Raw genomic sequence first — 16,337 nt, forward strand, 5'->3', positions numbered from 1 at the left:
TGGCAAAACTTCTACTTCCTGAGTAAGAAAAGGAAGAATCTCATCAAGAACCCATGTGGGGAAGGTGAGAGACAAGCATAACAAGCTGCATAGAGATGACCAGTCACTAGGAGCTGGGCATCTCCAGTCTATGAAAAGAGGTCTTAGCTGCCATCAGGTTGCAGCATTTTGTTCTTGCCCGAGAGTCAAATCACTTAATGGGCATGAAGCCCAGCCTTTGTAAAGGGCTTTACTTGACATCAACTTTATGTAAGCCCCTGCAGGGATCTGAATCACATTTGAGACACAAAAATGTCCTTTGCAGAACCCCTGCCCAGTGCAGTAATGGTAGCAGCATCTGGGTTTCCAGATTGCTTCTTGCCAAACCGTAAGGAAAGGCTTGGTCTTTCCTGTCACTCAGGAGCCAGCCTGCCCTCAGCTCACCAGGCACTTCAGGCTTGCTTTCTTGAAGCATCTCAGGCAAATTTTGTTTGTACCCTCCTTACCACAGCCCATGCTACAGAGCTGTGCACATACCCCATTTGCCTTAATTCTGATAGTCTATGAACTTTGCTTGCCAGATCTACAAGATGCTTTGCAATAAGCAGCAGTAACCGAGCCCATAACCCAAGCAGCAACAAGTACATTTCACACATCATAGACCAAAGCAATATCAACACAGCTTCTCCATTTTGTTTACAGATTATTTTTCTGCAAGCTTTTCCAACATGCACATTCCCTCTGGCTAAGACCGGAAAAGCCCAATGTTTAAGGCCACGCTGCTTCTAGAAATACCACTTAGCAATTTAGAAAATTTAGAAATAAAGCAATCAGCATCTCTCCCCAGGCTATTCCTATATTATGACACTGAAAGTGCAGACACAGTTCAGAATACTCCAGTGAAATTATTTCGGTACTTTCCTAAATGAACCCACATGTACAGAGCCATTTTGGTGGGGAACGTTAAAGTTTGTTAACATTAAGTTCAACCAGACTAAATGTTTTTGCCTGACCTCTACTTAACAAATGTATCCGTAGTCTACATACAAAATTAGTGCTGCATCTAGCAGCATACCTTTCACCAGCCAGAGGGAGGTTCCAGTGGGAGGTCAGGTTCCCCAGGCCCACAGAGACTAAGACTCATCCCAATCTTTTTTCTGCCATTTGCAGAAGACTTGCAGCACTGGGGAGAGGTAGAGAATGGAGGTGATGGCTGGAAAATTGAAGAGCTCCCTGGGGACTTTGGAAAAGAATTCCCCAGTGAAGAAGTCCATAAATACTTTGTTACGTCTTATGAGTAAGGCTGCTTTCTTCTCTTATTCAGGGAAGGGGACATTTTGGTTCCCCCAGTCCCAGGAGAAACTGTGATACCAGTTAACATCTTGTGTTTCAGGTGGTGTCGAAAGGCTCAGGTCATTGACCTTAGGGCTGAGGGCTACTGGGAAGAGCTGATGGATACAACCCAGCCTAAAGTCGTGATAAAAGACTGGTAAGTAGCAAGGATGCCTCAAGAAGGCAGGCAGAGAGTTGAGAGAAGGAAGGGCAAGTAAGGCACATACCTGTGCTGCGCCTTAAAACCTCAGCTGTCACATCCCCTAGATGTGGGACAGGGCTGGGTCTCAGCTGACAGAGCCACAAGCAGCTCCCACGAGCTTCGAACTGTTGGTGCGTATGGCCTCTAAAGACCACGTTCCTGCTGTGTATGAGAGGAGGTGGTGGATTGGGGCAAGAACTGTTACAGACTCCCACCTCAAACCAAGGCCCCAGTAGCTTGATAAGACTGCTAGAGCCTGTGTTCAGCAAGATGCTCTGGCTCTTTGCCGCGTTGACACAGGTAAGGCCAGCAGCTCGGATCTCTGTGCAGGTACGCAGGACGTAGTGATGCCGGCTGCCTCTATGAGCTCTGTGTGAAGCTGCTCTCAGAGAACGAGGATGTTTTGGCTGAGTACAAAAGTGAGACTATTGCTATCCCACAGGATAATGACGCCAACTGGACTGAGGTGAGTTACAGCGCTGGGATCAGCAGGTGACACCCAACCTGCATGAATTGGGACTATTTTCAAGCAGAGAGAAGCAGGAGAGTTCTCCTGGAGGAGGAAAAGGCTCTGTCATGTGTTCTGTGCAGCCATGACCCTGTGATTGAATGAAGGGATTATAGTGCAAGGCTACTTTACATAAATCTTGGAAACTTGCTGAGCCACCACTGCAGGTGTAAGATGAAGAAGATGCCCAATAGGAGAGGTTCAACAGCCTCTGAACAGCAATAGGATCAAAGCTCCTTCCAGTAACTCTCACTGTTATATCCTCATTGTTACCCAGCCTGGTAGCTATGACTCAGGCAGGTGGGGTTGAAGGCTCTGTGCACTAAGGAAGGGTGGGTTCGTGGTGGTTTGACACTTACCAATAACTATTTTTTCTCTTGCCCCAAAGATCTCCCACACCTTTTCCAACTACGGGCCTGGGGTCCGCTTTGTCCGCTTTGAACATGGTGGCCAGGACACACTATTCTGGAAGGGCTGGTATGGCGTACGTGTTACCAACAGCAGCGTGACAGTGGAGCCATAGCTGTGCTGAACTGGTGCCTGCATGCTGGAGCTGACTTCCCTCAGGGCATCCCATGGCCTTTGGATGGTTTCTCCATGGTGCTGCTTCCGGGCTGTAGAGCATACAACCTTTCTGCATATGAATGCGCGTGCAAGATGCCAGGGGCCACCATCCATCTTTCCTCAAGTGGACTATGCAAAGAATGGGAACAGATTTGTGAATGCACCACGTGAGATTCAGGCTTACCGCTTGAGCTGATGTTCTCTGACAGACATGAGATCACCTACAAATCCTGCAGACCTTACTTCTCTTCTAAGCCACCAACCCCTAGCACGCAGCCCAAGCTAGACACCACTCCTGCCTGCTTCCCAGTCGTGGGCACCCTTTAACTTCAAGTGGTAGTTGGGCGTATTTTCTGGAAGTTAAAGAGTGGGAAAAAAGGAAGAAAGAAAAGCATAGACCTTGTGTCTGAGAACATACCAGGGAAACCCAGAGCCCTCTCACATCTCTGTCACCAACTGCTTCCATGACCTGCAGCGAGAACCTTAGCTTCTCCCATTTATAAACAATAGATGTCATTGCTCGCCTCGTAGGAGCTCTAGCTTGGCTGCCAAGTGCTATTAGTTTAATATTTAGTGATGATAATGCAAAGCAATAGGGATTGGATCCTTTCCTCTTACACCATTCCCAGGATCCATTTATCCAGGAAGGCACCAGGAACTGAAACCTCTCTGGTGTCCAAGCCCAGGCCTTCATTTGGCTCCTCCAAACAGATGGCAACTGAGAGTAATTGCAGGGAAAGACAACAAGGACTTAAGGAAAGGGGGTTAGAAGCAAACTGGGGAAGGGGTCCAGGAACAAATGAAAACAAACTCATCTACCCTTCCCTGGCCTCTGCAGCTTCATGCAACAAACACCCTGGTTTTCCAGTGTGACTCTTTGAAGGCGGGAGATATTCTTCATGCAGAAAGCTGTTGTTAGCCCCACTTGATGTCAGTTCTTCCTGCCTGCTAACAATGTCTGCAAAAAGTACATGTCTGCCTTCACTCCATATGCTCACTGACAAGACAGCACTTTGTACACACTCCCACTAGTGCCTCTCGATATTACTCAGGGCTGTGAGCCACCATCCCGAACAAAGACACCTAAGCTTCCCTGAGCCACGCCTGTCCCTGCTAGTCAGTCCTCTGGGAAGAGCATCCCTTTAGTAGAGCCGGTGTCGCCTAGACAGACAGGCACTTATATTTTTGTGTCCGTCTGTGTGTCTTCCCTTCCTGGGCTGCCAGCACATATATACTTGAATGCCACTTTGCATCAAAGTGCACCGTTACAAGTGCAGTGTAATACCATTACCTGTAGGCAAAGGAGAGAGCTTCCGAGCTGGTCACTTTGTGCATGCTCTGCTTCATCAGGCTTTCTGCACCACTGCACTGGATGCCCAGGGCACACGGGCCTTCTGAACCACAGCCATGCCAAGCCAGAGCCCAGGCAAACACAATAAAATGACACAACTGTGTGTGGATCTTCCCTTGTGTGCTGGGTGTTTGTGTCCTGTGCTTAAGCATGCTTTTTCTGTTATGTGGAGTGATGTCAACCAGTCCTAGCCAAAACCCGGGAGTCTTTGTATCTTGGATAATACCCAGAGGTACATGGTTAAAAGAGGTACATGCTCTGCTCCCTGACCCCACAGCCTGAACCTGTCAGAAGCACTTGATGGACAACAGGTTTGCAGAGCCGCAGCAGGCAGAGGTGTACTTAAACACAGTGGGGATTCATGCAAGGCACAGAGGAGGTCTGGTAAGGCTCCCACACAGTCCAGGCCTGGCAGATGACCTCCAGGTCATCTGTAACTGGAGCTCTACTGTGAGCTCAGCCTTGGTTCTGACCCAGGAGACACCAGAACAAGTTCAGAATTTAACTCTTTCCCCTCCATTACCTCTGCACACTGTCACAGGATGCAGCTTTGTTCACCACAGCCTTTAGTGTAACTGACAAAGTTGCTAGTTAATATTCAACTCGCTGCCAATTCTCAGCCTCACAGTAAGAAATTAGGCCTCCGCCTGTCCCTAAGGAATCAGTACAGCAAGGGGATCAATATTGCACATCGTGATGGAATTGTTAAACTGAACCTTTCCTAAGCCAGGATCTCACAGTCAGGATAAACCCCAGGATTAAGCCTTCAGATCCTGTGTCCCTTGTAAGTACAGGGCAGGACCATGGGCCCCACTTTAGGCTTATTGAGGCTGAACTACTAAATACGACAGCCTCCCCAGCAGCTCTGTTACAGTGAATGCAGCTGCTCGGGGGCTTTCCCATTCCACACTCCCCTGTTGTGCCAGCAGACCTGGTGTTCACCTTGGCCATCAGAGGCATCCTGCAAAGCTGTCCTGACCTTCCCACACACCTCCAAGAGGTACTTTCCAAGCCACCCCATGCCTTGCAGCTTCACTGCAGAGAACAGCTACCTCTGCTCCACAGGGCTTCTTCCAAAAGCCGCTGCTGACCTCAGGGCAGTGACGACTCCTTGCATTCAGCCATATCATTGCTACAGTTCCAATGCAAGTGAGTGACTGGGTACGTGGGGAAAAAAAAAAGTCTTGCTTACATTATAAATATTTTGTTCCAAATACCTTTTGAATTTTGAACCAGAAGCATGAACACTGAAACCTGCACCATACACATACGCCCAATTCCAAGACAATGTCAACTCATCTGTCCAAGACGAACAGAACGCAGGAGGTTAACGGGGTCTCATATGTTACAGACTTCATGGAAGTTGAGACGATGCAATTTCATAGGATTACAGAAAGTCAGTGCAACTGTGACAAAAGGGTTTAGATGTATTAAAGCTCGCAGCCATTGAAGGGCTCTATCACACACAGCTTCAAAGGGGGTTCCCTTCTGCTTTCTATTGTGCCAACACCAGCAAGCAGCTGTGTGATACTGCACAGTAGCTTTTGGGAACATCGATGACCAATGCAGACATGTGTGCTGTACAGGCAGAAAGAGGTCCATCCCCAAGTAATTTGTAACCGATAGTCTCATCACCCAGACTCAGAGTATTTCGAAATCTGAGCATTAAGACACGAAAATTGAGTGTTGCCGCAGTACTCATGCTGGAGAAATAAATAAAACCAAAACCACACAAAAGGGTCTCCTCCCAGTCTTGAACATGGCAACAAGAGCTGTAGAAAGGGCTCTTATCTCCTTAGCACAACCACACACTGCACCGCAGACATCTCTGGGGCAGGCCACCACTGAGCTTAGTAATGAGCTACACTGAACCACAAATGGAAATGTCCTCCAAAACACCCAACATTGGAACAAAACTGCTGGATGATGAAAACTGGAGAGAGAGAGAGTTTAAGACTCACTCTCGGCCAAGACACGGGCATGAACACACCTCTTACCCTGGCTGCTTTAATACTCAGAGGCACCAGGAGAAGACCTACACACAGCACTTCACACAGCCCTTTCCTGCTCTCAGCAGCTGGCATCTGATGTCCTGGGTAGCCAATTGCATCTTGGTGGCTGCAGTTGTACAAGATCCCACTGCAATTTTCTTTTCTACAAAGCCCACCAGTCCCGGCTATAAACACTATTATACTTAAAAGGGTTTTTACTTTCATAATAGCTCCTACAGCAAGTCTCTTGCAGAGGAACAGAACAGAGCAAGATGGGGCCCTGGCAAGGAAGCATTAGCATACATCTCTTGTCAAGCCTAATTGAATTTTTCTATATGAAGCATCTATTATTACCCACCTAGGGGAGCTATGGACAGATGGAGGAGTTTGCTCCCCCACCAAGCATTCAAGACTGGGGAGGGGAGGGATAGGGGAGAAAAAAAAAGACAACTATCTGATAATTCCCTGTTGCTTACAGCCCAGCTGTTCTAGCCAGCTGTAAAAGGGAGAATAGTTTAGGAGACTGATGCCCCGAAATCAAACAGCTTGTAGAAGCTGGGAATGGCACATCCTGAAAGCCAAGATAACAGGACATCAGCCACACCTGCAGCAGAAGCTTCCAGCCTGAAGCTGCAGCCAAGATGAGTGTGGTGACAGATGGTATGGAAAGCCAGTGACTTATCCTTGCATTTGGGCTCACATGCCTGTCAGCGGTAGAAAACTTCCAAAGAAATGGAAAACACTGGGCAGTTCAGACACAGCCATTCCTACGCCTGTTCCACACCATGCAGATACCTCAGGGAAAAACAAAGTCCATGGGTGAGGAGTGTTGGCACTGTGCTAATCCGATTCCTGCTTCTCCTTTTATCGACCTAGTTCCTCCCGATGTCCATGGGGCAGTGACCGCCCCGTCCTTCTCAGTCTCCTTAACTATCAGGAAAAAAAGGGCCTAAAGATGCTTTCCTACTGGGGAGGCACCTTGGAGTTACAGAGAGAACAGCTATAGTCAGTTCAACGGGGAAGTCTCACAGAAGCTGGAAAGCATAACTACTGCCCAAGACAGCTGTACGAGAGCTGAGCTCCTCACACAGCAGCCTGCAGGTGAAGCAAAAGTACCCAGACAAACCAGAACAGGATAGATGAGGTACACGGTCAAGATTGGCACCTGAGGAAAAGATGTCCCAGGAACAGAAAAGCCAGATACAGCCAAGCAAGCACACAAGCACGCTTCTGGGCTGAGTGTAAGCCTCCCTCATTTTTCAAGGAAGAGTTTTGTCTTATGCAAAGACAGACAGCAGCAGAGGTGCCCGACTGTCTCTACCCTCTCCTGCCAGCCCTGGGCTCCAGCTAGCCGGCAGCATCCCACCGACACTGCTCTGCGCGCAGCCCTGCTTGCGGTCCCCACAGGGGCAATGTCAAAAGCCTCCCGTGGGTACCGGCCCCGGCCCCGGTGTCTCCCCGGGGAAGGCGCACTCGCCCCCGGCGCTGCCGGGACCCGCAGTGACAGCAGAGGGCACTCGGGCTGCAGGCAGCGAGCCCGGGGAGACGCGCCGGCCCCGGGGGCACACACCGAGAGAGATGCTATCCTTTAGAGAGTACCACTAAGTGTTGCGGTTGTGGGCCTGTTTCTGATGGCTGCACCTTGTTTCTAGCTTAGGATCAAGTTCACCTTCTCTCTTCTTCTTGTTCCATTCACACGCCTGCTGTCGTGGTTTGCAGAGCAGCTTTTGCTTGGCAGACCCTGATGTTTCTCCCTGCCACCTGGGACAGCCCGTGCATCTTGGAAGTACAGTCGCCTCTTGGGCAAGAGACACCCATGGTGCACTTGTCTTCAATGCAGGCACTCTTTTAAACTGTAGTGCACTAATAGAGAGCAGTGAAAGCTTTCTTGAATGCAGATCAAGGCCTGTCTTTCAAATCCAATCGGATGCAGTGCAACTCACCCAACACTACCCTATGGCATTAATTTATTAAGTGTATCACTCAAATCAGTAACATTCCTTTCCTTGCAGAGCAACTTCTTACCTCAATGCGCATCAGAAGAGTCACACCCAGAGCAGCAGGGCTGTCTGCATCCGCATCTACACTGTGCCCAGGCACGCGCAGCCACTTTGCTGCCTTCCTCACATGTGAGGTTCAACAGCCCTCCCCAGCAGCAAGGCAGCACTCCCAGCTTTGTTACATGTGCCCTTGGCTAACCTCCCTTGCAGGCACTTAGAGTAACTCATCTGGAGCTGCTCTATCTGTGCAGACCAATTAACCACAGCACAATCAGCGTTCCCAGAAAGGCAGAGAGGCCACAATAGTTGTAAGAGTGCTCACTGGACTGATGGATCGTGGAGGAACACAGCTAACTGCAGCAGGAGCTCGGCGCCAACCAGGGATGGAAGCAAGCTTCAGCAGTGAGATGCCTCCCAGTGAGCGTGTTGCAGATGTAGGTACCATGAAGAACCAGGGGAAAGGGAACATGCTGCGACCTGCTCCCTGAGCCAGCTGCCTGGTGGACTGGTTAGTGGCATGGGTTGTACGAGCGCTCCCAGCTAAGTGCAATGAAATGCATAGGGGCAGATAAACCCACAGGCACGTGCACGTGTCCGCAGCCATGCAGAGCATTTCAGAAACCACCAATTTGGCCTTCCTGCGCTGTCAGGACCGGGATGTCCTCAATGACTACCACAACAAATTGGCACAGCCTCTCACCTGGTGTCAAACAAGACCCACCTCTGGCTGGTACTGCCATGGACCCCACAACATTTCCTTTTGGCTTCCCATAGCTCTTTTCCATATGTGTGCCCAGGGCTACTATTGCATAAGGAGCTAGGAGATGAGAGCTAAAAGCATCATGGCCCACTGCCCTACAGGAAGACGCTAGTTTTTCTGAGCACAAAGCTTCTTCTCCGAGAAAAGGCAGGAGACGGGTAGAGGAAGAATGATACCAGAGTTCTGCTAGTTGCAAACCTTCCATAAGGTCCTGAAGTCAAGCAGTACCATTTCCACCTCACCACACACCATGCAGCTCCTCTCGTTAATATTGACACGTGAAGCATTGCAAAAAGAAGCAGATAAAATCCTGATCCAGATATGAGTAATGACTTTGCATTTTTTTGTAAATTAAACCTAATCTTGTGTTCACTGTGCTATACAAGGAGAAATAATGAAACAGATTAAGATGAGATCTTGTTCACTCTTGCTGAACAAAAGCCAATTAATTGCCAGCAGGATTATTGTGAAGTCTTTCTCATCTTAGACAAATACAATCAGATAGAATCTAGGTGCAGGTGGAGGAGCCCTGCTTATTGGAGCGATAACTCTGCCTGGACAGATGAATACAGTGCAAAGACTCATGGAGTCTCCATGACATGGAGACAAACGGAGACTCCTGCCTTGCTATTTTCCCTGGTCTCTCTTGCCAATTTGCACACAAAAGAGAGGGGCTTTAAAACCAACACGCATCCCATTCCCCCCACCCAACCACACACCCCAGGCTTGCCTGTTCTTAAGTCCCCTTCTGTGTATGGCCTGTGCATGGCAGACCCCAAAGCTTTCGTACATCACTCCTGACAGATTCATCTAGGGTTTTTTCCCCCCCAAAGCTTTCTGGCTATGAAGGTTTTACCCCCTGCAAATCCTTTCTTACAGTCCTTTCAAGATGCTGAGATGTTTCCTCTGTTATCCAAGCTAAATCTCTGCTGTAGTCTCTCTGCTACTTGCCCCGTCCACAGCAGAGCCACCTTCTACCTATCTGCCTGCCATGATGACAAGCAAGGAGATCATTCCTGCCTCTTCTTATCCATCCTGTTCTTGATATAAAATAGATGTTTGGGAAAAAGCAAAGATTGTAGGAAAAGGATCCAATGTCATTGCTCTCCCAGGAAAATGAGAGAAGGCTTGGCACAAGAACTGACCATGGGATTTGATGAAAGACTTCAGCAGTGCAAGCGATGTTACTTGGGAGAAATTCATGCACCGCTGGGTACATTCACCACCATGTGGGAGCCTTAAGCCACCACTAGCCTCTGGGGCACAAGGAAAGATGCAACAGATGTTATGGCACTGAAGGGTGGTGGTACATCACAAAAACAATTGGCACGGAAACACAAATCCTAGTTCTAGCTGGGAAGCTTCAGGGTACGAACTGAAACCACCACCAGCATGCCTGGAGGAAGGGGAACAGCTGTGCTGAACTCATTGCCCCCCTCCAACAGCAGAGTGAAGCTAAACACTATTCTTCCCTGCCAGTTTATGACAACCCTCGTCTCTGACTGTGTTGAGAGCTCCCCACAATTCCTTCCTTCAAGGGAAGGAATCTGTAGTAACAGCTCGAAATAAAAGGCATTGAGTGAATTTGTGGACAATTTACCTGGAGAAAATACTTCTTATGTTCATACCAGGTTAAAAAAATAAAAAGTAAAATTAAACCCTGTCAAAGCCTGCAGCACTGGCATTGACAGACAAAAATGACTTAACAGAAAAAAAAAAAACAAACGGGCAGGGAAAGCGATTTTCTTTGCCTGCATTGCCAGGGGAATTAAATCTTGTTTTTTTCCCCGTCACCACCAAGTGGAATAATCCAATATATTAAAGCTAATGTGCTTCTTGTATTTATTGCTATGTATTTGACCTAACAGAGTTTTATTCCTACATTAAGAATAAAACCATTCCGGAAGGCAAGCTGCAAAGCTCTAGATCAATTACTACCTTCTCCAACAGCTGAAAAGTGAGTTATTTCTTGTAAAAGGAAAAAAGTAGAAAATAATAATAAAAATAATAAAAAAACCTCCTTTCCCCTTGTGCAACGGGTTCTGCACTGCAGATCTGGTGGAGTTAGGTAATATTGAGTTTGGTTTCTAAGCAACATATAAAAAAAAATAATCAGGCAGCAGCCCCAATTGTCCTTTTCAGATGCTTGTGTGCCCCGTCCTCCACAGCACAAACTCGCAGTCACCCACCACCAGTGGAAACCAGGGCTGGGGAGAGCAGAGAGCACAGCTCCAGCCTGTACTTGCCACTGCGCCCTTGGGGACTGCGTCAAGTTCAAGCACACCCAGCAGCGACAGGATGTATAATAACCAGTACAGGGCAGCTCTTGTGGGTAAGAAAACAAAACCATGGGCACAAAGCCAAGAAACACAGCACTCAAGTGCGAGAAGGCTAGGTGGAAGCGGATAGAGGCAGGGGGAACACTCACTTACCCAAGGGCACTGCAACAGATATGAAAACACTCGTTCTGGTACCTGGGCTTGGGGCAAGCCTGCAGTTACGCCAGGCACAGGATGCCACGCTGTCTGGGAGGGGTTCGGACCAGCACACGCAAGTGGACCTTTCTTACTGGCGAGGCTCTGACACTTCTTTTGGGGCAATTAACTGGCACACCTGGTTCTGGGGATCCCTAGAGGCAGCACAACAGCTCCCAAGTGACACCACTGGGGACTGTTCACTGGAATATCTGAGCTGAGACCCCTCACATCAGCCTTTCCCACAGAGCAAGGAACACTAATACCAGCTGATGCCACTATGCCACTGTTTCCCACGGCATGGGCTACGCTCAGGGCGGGCAGGGTGCTGAAAAGGTACCATGGTACATTTGAGGAAACAGAGGACTGCTTTCCTTTCTGTAAGTTAATGGTAACAGTGAATGTGAGGAAAACCAGATAAACCAAAGGAAATTACACTGATTTGTTGCCATTGGGTGTTTCAGCTTAAAGAAATGAATAGCTGCTGTACTGATGGTTTGACACACTCCTTACAGAAAAAGAGATGCTGCTGATGGACAATTATGAAGGTCAGTGTTTCTGTTCTTAGCAGAGAGTTTGGGATTCAGTATGGATAGAAAAAGAGGTGGGGAAAGGGGCTTTGATACAGGCAGGCAAGATCATCTCTACCAAAAAAACCCACCACAAAAACCCCATCACATGGGATGCATTAATTCCTGATCTGTATCTAGACAGTGCTTGCTCCAGGAATGAGGGCCATGATACACCTACATGATTCTGAGCTCTCAGCAGATTTTATTACCTTCCATAAGCTATCATCCCTATTTCAGTACAGGGATGGCAGCGGTATAAGCCCGCCTTAGCTAGGAGTCACACGGGAAGCCTGCAAGTACAGCCAAGAATTCCAAGCCCACAGCTCTGTTTTTCTGAACATCGCCTCCTCAGTCAAGCCTTGTTCACTGCTTTACACAGCCTCCAACACAGCACGTGGCCATGCAGAATGGAAGTTTGGACACAATCAGCATACATTAAGAAAAAGCATTTGAATTGTTATGATTTTAGTAAGACAAAGCCATTCCTCTAAGTGGACAGGGTTATCTTAGTTTTTTTATTCTCCCTTATGCTATCATGATATAGACAGAGTTTAAGGCAATTTGAACAGAAGTAACGATGAATTCCTATAAATGCATAAGTTCCAGTTACATTTAACTGCAACCTTCAGCTCAAGCGCAACCAGTAAATCCAAACAAACTAGTGTCTTTAATAGCTTGTTGGAAGGGTTTTTTTTTGCTGCTGCTTTTTTTTTTTTTTAAGCCTCAAATAACTGTTTTGTACATGCAGCTCTAACTCTCACTAGCCTGGGAATTTTTAAATTATTGATCAGGACAAGAGCTCTCCCTTCGTGCATACTCCATCCTTTCATTTACTGTGCTTTTTGCCTGCATGCAAAATGAATGACATTTCATCTCATTTCCAAGTCCCACCAGTGCCAAGGTCTACCTCCCTCAGTACCAATACCCAATTGGTGTCAGATAGGAATCCACACAAGCTCTCCCTCCCCGAACACATCACTGCTGCACACCTAGGTGGCAGAAAGTAGCTGAAAGGGTTGTTATATGTCCCACGTGTAGAGAAACAGCCAGAAATACCCCGGGGTTTACCACGTCTACTACACAAGGTGAAAAAAGGGAGCACACTGCCTCTTGTCAGAGAGTGGTACAGTGCTGGATAGTGACATCTGTCCTGCAAGACACTGGAAGCCTGTCCTGCCGAGCCCCTGGATGTCAGTGCCCAACAGCCAACACCCCTCAGCCAAGAACTGCCAGGCTTCTGCACCACACTCTGGGTCTCCTCCCTTAGGGCTTGCACTCATTAGCAATGCTACAACCTTCCCCTACACAATACGAGCAGTTGCCTGCAGAGACCTCTGAACTGTCTGGATAATTTACTCATGCCCATTTCCCTATCTCCCCACACTGCAGCCTGGCCAGACAGCTAACCTGCATCTCCAGAGAGCATTAGAGCTAACCGAGAGGCAGAGGTGCTGCTGTTTTCCTAATGACTTGCATACTACAACGCAGAAACCCCAGCCAAGCTTTTCCAGGCTGCTTTCAAACCTTTCCTTTGCATCTGCTCCGTCACAAGTCTTAGGATCTTGGATAGGAAGAGGTGGGAAGAGCCAAGGTGGGAGCAATTCCTGTCCAGATGAATCGCTACCTCCAGTTGGACTGCAACTAAGTTTTGTGCCTCAACGCACTTTGCTCCTCCAGTCTTTCAAAAATCTTCAGAAGGCTTTCCTGAGAGCTTTCCTAGAGTCCTGCTGAGTTTTGCACCTTACAAAGAGGCGGGCAGACCTGGCACAGCCAGCACAAAAGCAGTCAGAGCACAACACAGGGAATGTAACATACAACAGTCTGAGCATGCCAACAGAGACCCATACAAAGAGTCACAGTGCCTTCTCCCTGTGCATGGTGTCCCAGAGAGAGGGCTTTGCTGCAGCCCACTGCCCTGCTCGCAAGAGCAATGCTACAGGGTCTGTTTCACAGCCCCATCTGCACTGGTGCCTGCTGTGCAGTTCACACTCTGAGCTGTTCTTCCCCTAACACCAGTGATCACCCCCCTCTCTGGGTCTTACCTTCAGCTCTGCTCCTCACCCCCCCAGCCTGGCAGGCTCCCACCGAAAGCTTTTCTTCATCAATATGCACAGCAGCAATTCCCTGGCTCATCTGCGCAGGTAGTCAGGAGTCCAAAGCTGGCCTCAGAGACCACATAGCCCAATTAACTGCTTGACACTATCACAGTCCCACCTGGAAAGAGACCTGGAGAAATTACCCTACGTGTATCTGGGAATCACTAGATAAGGATGAGTAGCACCTTTAGAAAACAGCAAATGCCCCATAAAAAACAATAAGCAGAGCTTGCAACACCTGCGTTTGCACAAAGTGCTACGGCTGGAGAAAAAGAGAAAAAAGAGCAAGACTCCAGCAAGAAGCAAACTCTGTGCCTCCTGGGATGTGCAGGAATGCCTGTGAATGCCATCATGTGTGGGACTGTAGGTAGGAGACATGTCACTGTCTCATTCAGGCACCCAACCCCAGAACAGACAGGAATGCTGGCACAGACCAGCCTCTCTGGTTATCAGAGACCCCATGACGCAGAGGTGATAGGAACATAACCCAGATTTTGTCCAATAAACAAGTAGTGGCACTGCTACAGGGCATGGATACCACCTACCACAACCCTGACCAAAAAAAAAAAAAAAAATATCTAAGGGTATTGCCCCTATGTCCTCAGTACTTTGGGGATTGGTAACCTCAGGAGAGACCTAGTCCCAGGCCAAACTGCTGGACTCCTTCCCAGCATGGTCACCAGGGCTTTTGTGCATCCCACTGCAGTCTTTTCATCCCATGCTCACAGCCAGGGAAGGAACCAGGTGATAGACATCAAGGACAGCTTCGATATGAGACTAGACACCATCAGTCAATCACATCGTGAGTCAATTGACACAAAGTCCACTGAGGCATTCATTTGCCACCTGGAAATCTTTTAACCACAGCTCTGAAGACTGTTTAATGACAGGGATGTTTCTTTACACTGTCTTTCTTAGGAATTAATTCTAGCAGCTTCATTATAAAGAATAAATAACAAAGGCACATGGCAAAGGACTGCTTGAAAGTCCAGGGGGACAAACTTCTGCTCCTAAAGAGATCCCGGGGGGAAAAAAAAAATAAGAAAAAAGAAAAAAGCATAATGCTTCTGAAGAGATCAGTAAATAATGAACAGGAAATCCTTTCCCCAGCACTAAGTCAGTGGAGTTCCATGAATAATTCACAGCTGCTAAAGGAAAAAAAATGAATAGAAATGCTTTCCTGCCTCCTGGGCTCTCCCTCCAGGACTAGCACAGCTGAGCTTGGAGGTTTCTCTCCTGGAAATGAAGACAGAATCCAGAGCATTCCTGAACACCTCTGTGCTGCTGGGTCCAGCGTGTTGCTCTGCATGGTCTCCCTGCATGGCTGTTGAACACATCACTTCATTTTCAAGGTCTCAGATGCACACTTACAGACCTTGAGACAGCTCTACTGCCTGATCCTATCCAGACCAAGCACTGGGGGAAATACATCCATCCAAAGGGATGGCCGTGGAGTACAGCGAGGGGATCAGGGCAGATGGCTGGCTGCTGACATCGTTCTCCCACCGTGCACCAGTCACCTCCTCTCTCCAGGTCAGCCAGCCAGGTCTTTCTGGTGAGAGCTCCCACCCTGTCAGAGAAGTCTAAAAGCTCCATTTAGCTGAGCTGCGTCACCCTGTGGCTTATCCTTAACAAGTAACACCACACTATCCTCTACAGCCCCTTTCACTCACACAGCTCAGCATAAATGAGGTAATTAAACAACAATGCTCCTTTGAAGCAAGAGACGGGTATTAAGAGATCCCCTCAGACCCCACTGAAATGCATCCACCTCTAGATGGTATTAGGAGCTGAGAGGAAAACACAGAACAGTTATGCAGACACATTTTGCTTCCTAGGCCCCCTTTAAGATTTGATCCAGTCAGGATTTTCTCAAACTATATTATCTGAAATTAAGTTTTGACCATAAATAGTATTTTTGTAACATGATTTTATTTTTTCTCCAACAATTTTTGCAAGAATTGGAACTCCTAGCTATTCTGACGACAGGTAAGAGGAGGCTTTCCAAGTCCTGGGGATTAGATTCACCAAAGCCCATAGGTGTTAGCTGACAACAGAGCTGGTCTTCTCTTCTTAGCAACCCTTAGGACAGCCTGGCTTTGTATTCTTCATTTCATCGCATGTCCCCATAGGTTAACTCATTCCTCCAAAGTTAAAAATCAAAGCAGCGCTCTAGACATCGAGCAATTTATCACTATCAGCAGTTGTTCAAATGCTTTTCCTACAGCAAGCTAGCTGCACAGGAACACGACGCATAGGGGCTAACGTTAGTTTCTTCTGTTCCTCCTGGCACTCTTGCCCACTCTCACTGCCTCTCAGCACGCACCTGCACACAGCAGCAGGCTGTAAGCGACTGATAGCCTCGAGCAGGCAGTGCCTCACCTCCCCTTATCACCGCTCTCCACTCTCTCCTGCAATGACTGCAGGCAAATCCGGCTCACCCTTCGCCACAGACCCAGGACAGACAGCAGACAAGAGGAATCTTCTGGAGCCCAGCTGTTCGGGTCA

General features: G+C 48.1%; 1 protein-coding gene across 1 annotated transcript in view; it reads left to right on the forward strand.

Annotated features, from left to right (window-relative positions):
* Positions 1 to 2,544, forward strand: part of FBXO2 (F-box protein 2) — a 2,693-nt gene extending 149 nt beyond the window's left edge. The window contains exons 2-6 of the mRNA XM_009889641.1: positions 2 to 64; positions 1,150 to 1,276; positions 1,373 to 1,468; positions 1,844 to 1,979; positions 2,410 to 2,544. Coding sequence (XP_009887943.1) covers positions 2 to 64; positions 1,150 to 1,276; positions 1,373 to 1,468; positions 1,844 to 1,979; positions 2,410 to 2,544 — 557 coding nt within the window. The remainder of the gene's footprint in view (position 1; positions 65 to 1,149; positions 1,277 to 1,372; positions 1,469 to 1,843; positions 1,980 to 2,409) is intronic.
* The last annotated feature ends 13,793 nt before the right edge of the window (positions 2,545 to 16,337 follow it).

The sequence above is a fragment of the Charadrius vociferus genome, unplaced genomic scaffold, assembly GCF_000708025.1.
Source record: "Charadrius vociferus isolate BGI_N301 unplaced genomic scaffold, ASM70802v2 scaffold477, whole genome shotgun sequence".
NCBI lineage: Eukaryota > Metazoa > Chordata > Aves > Charadriiformes > Charadriidae > Charadrius > Charadrius vociferus.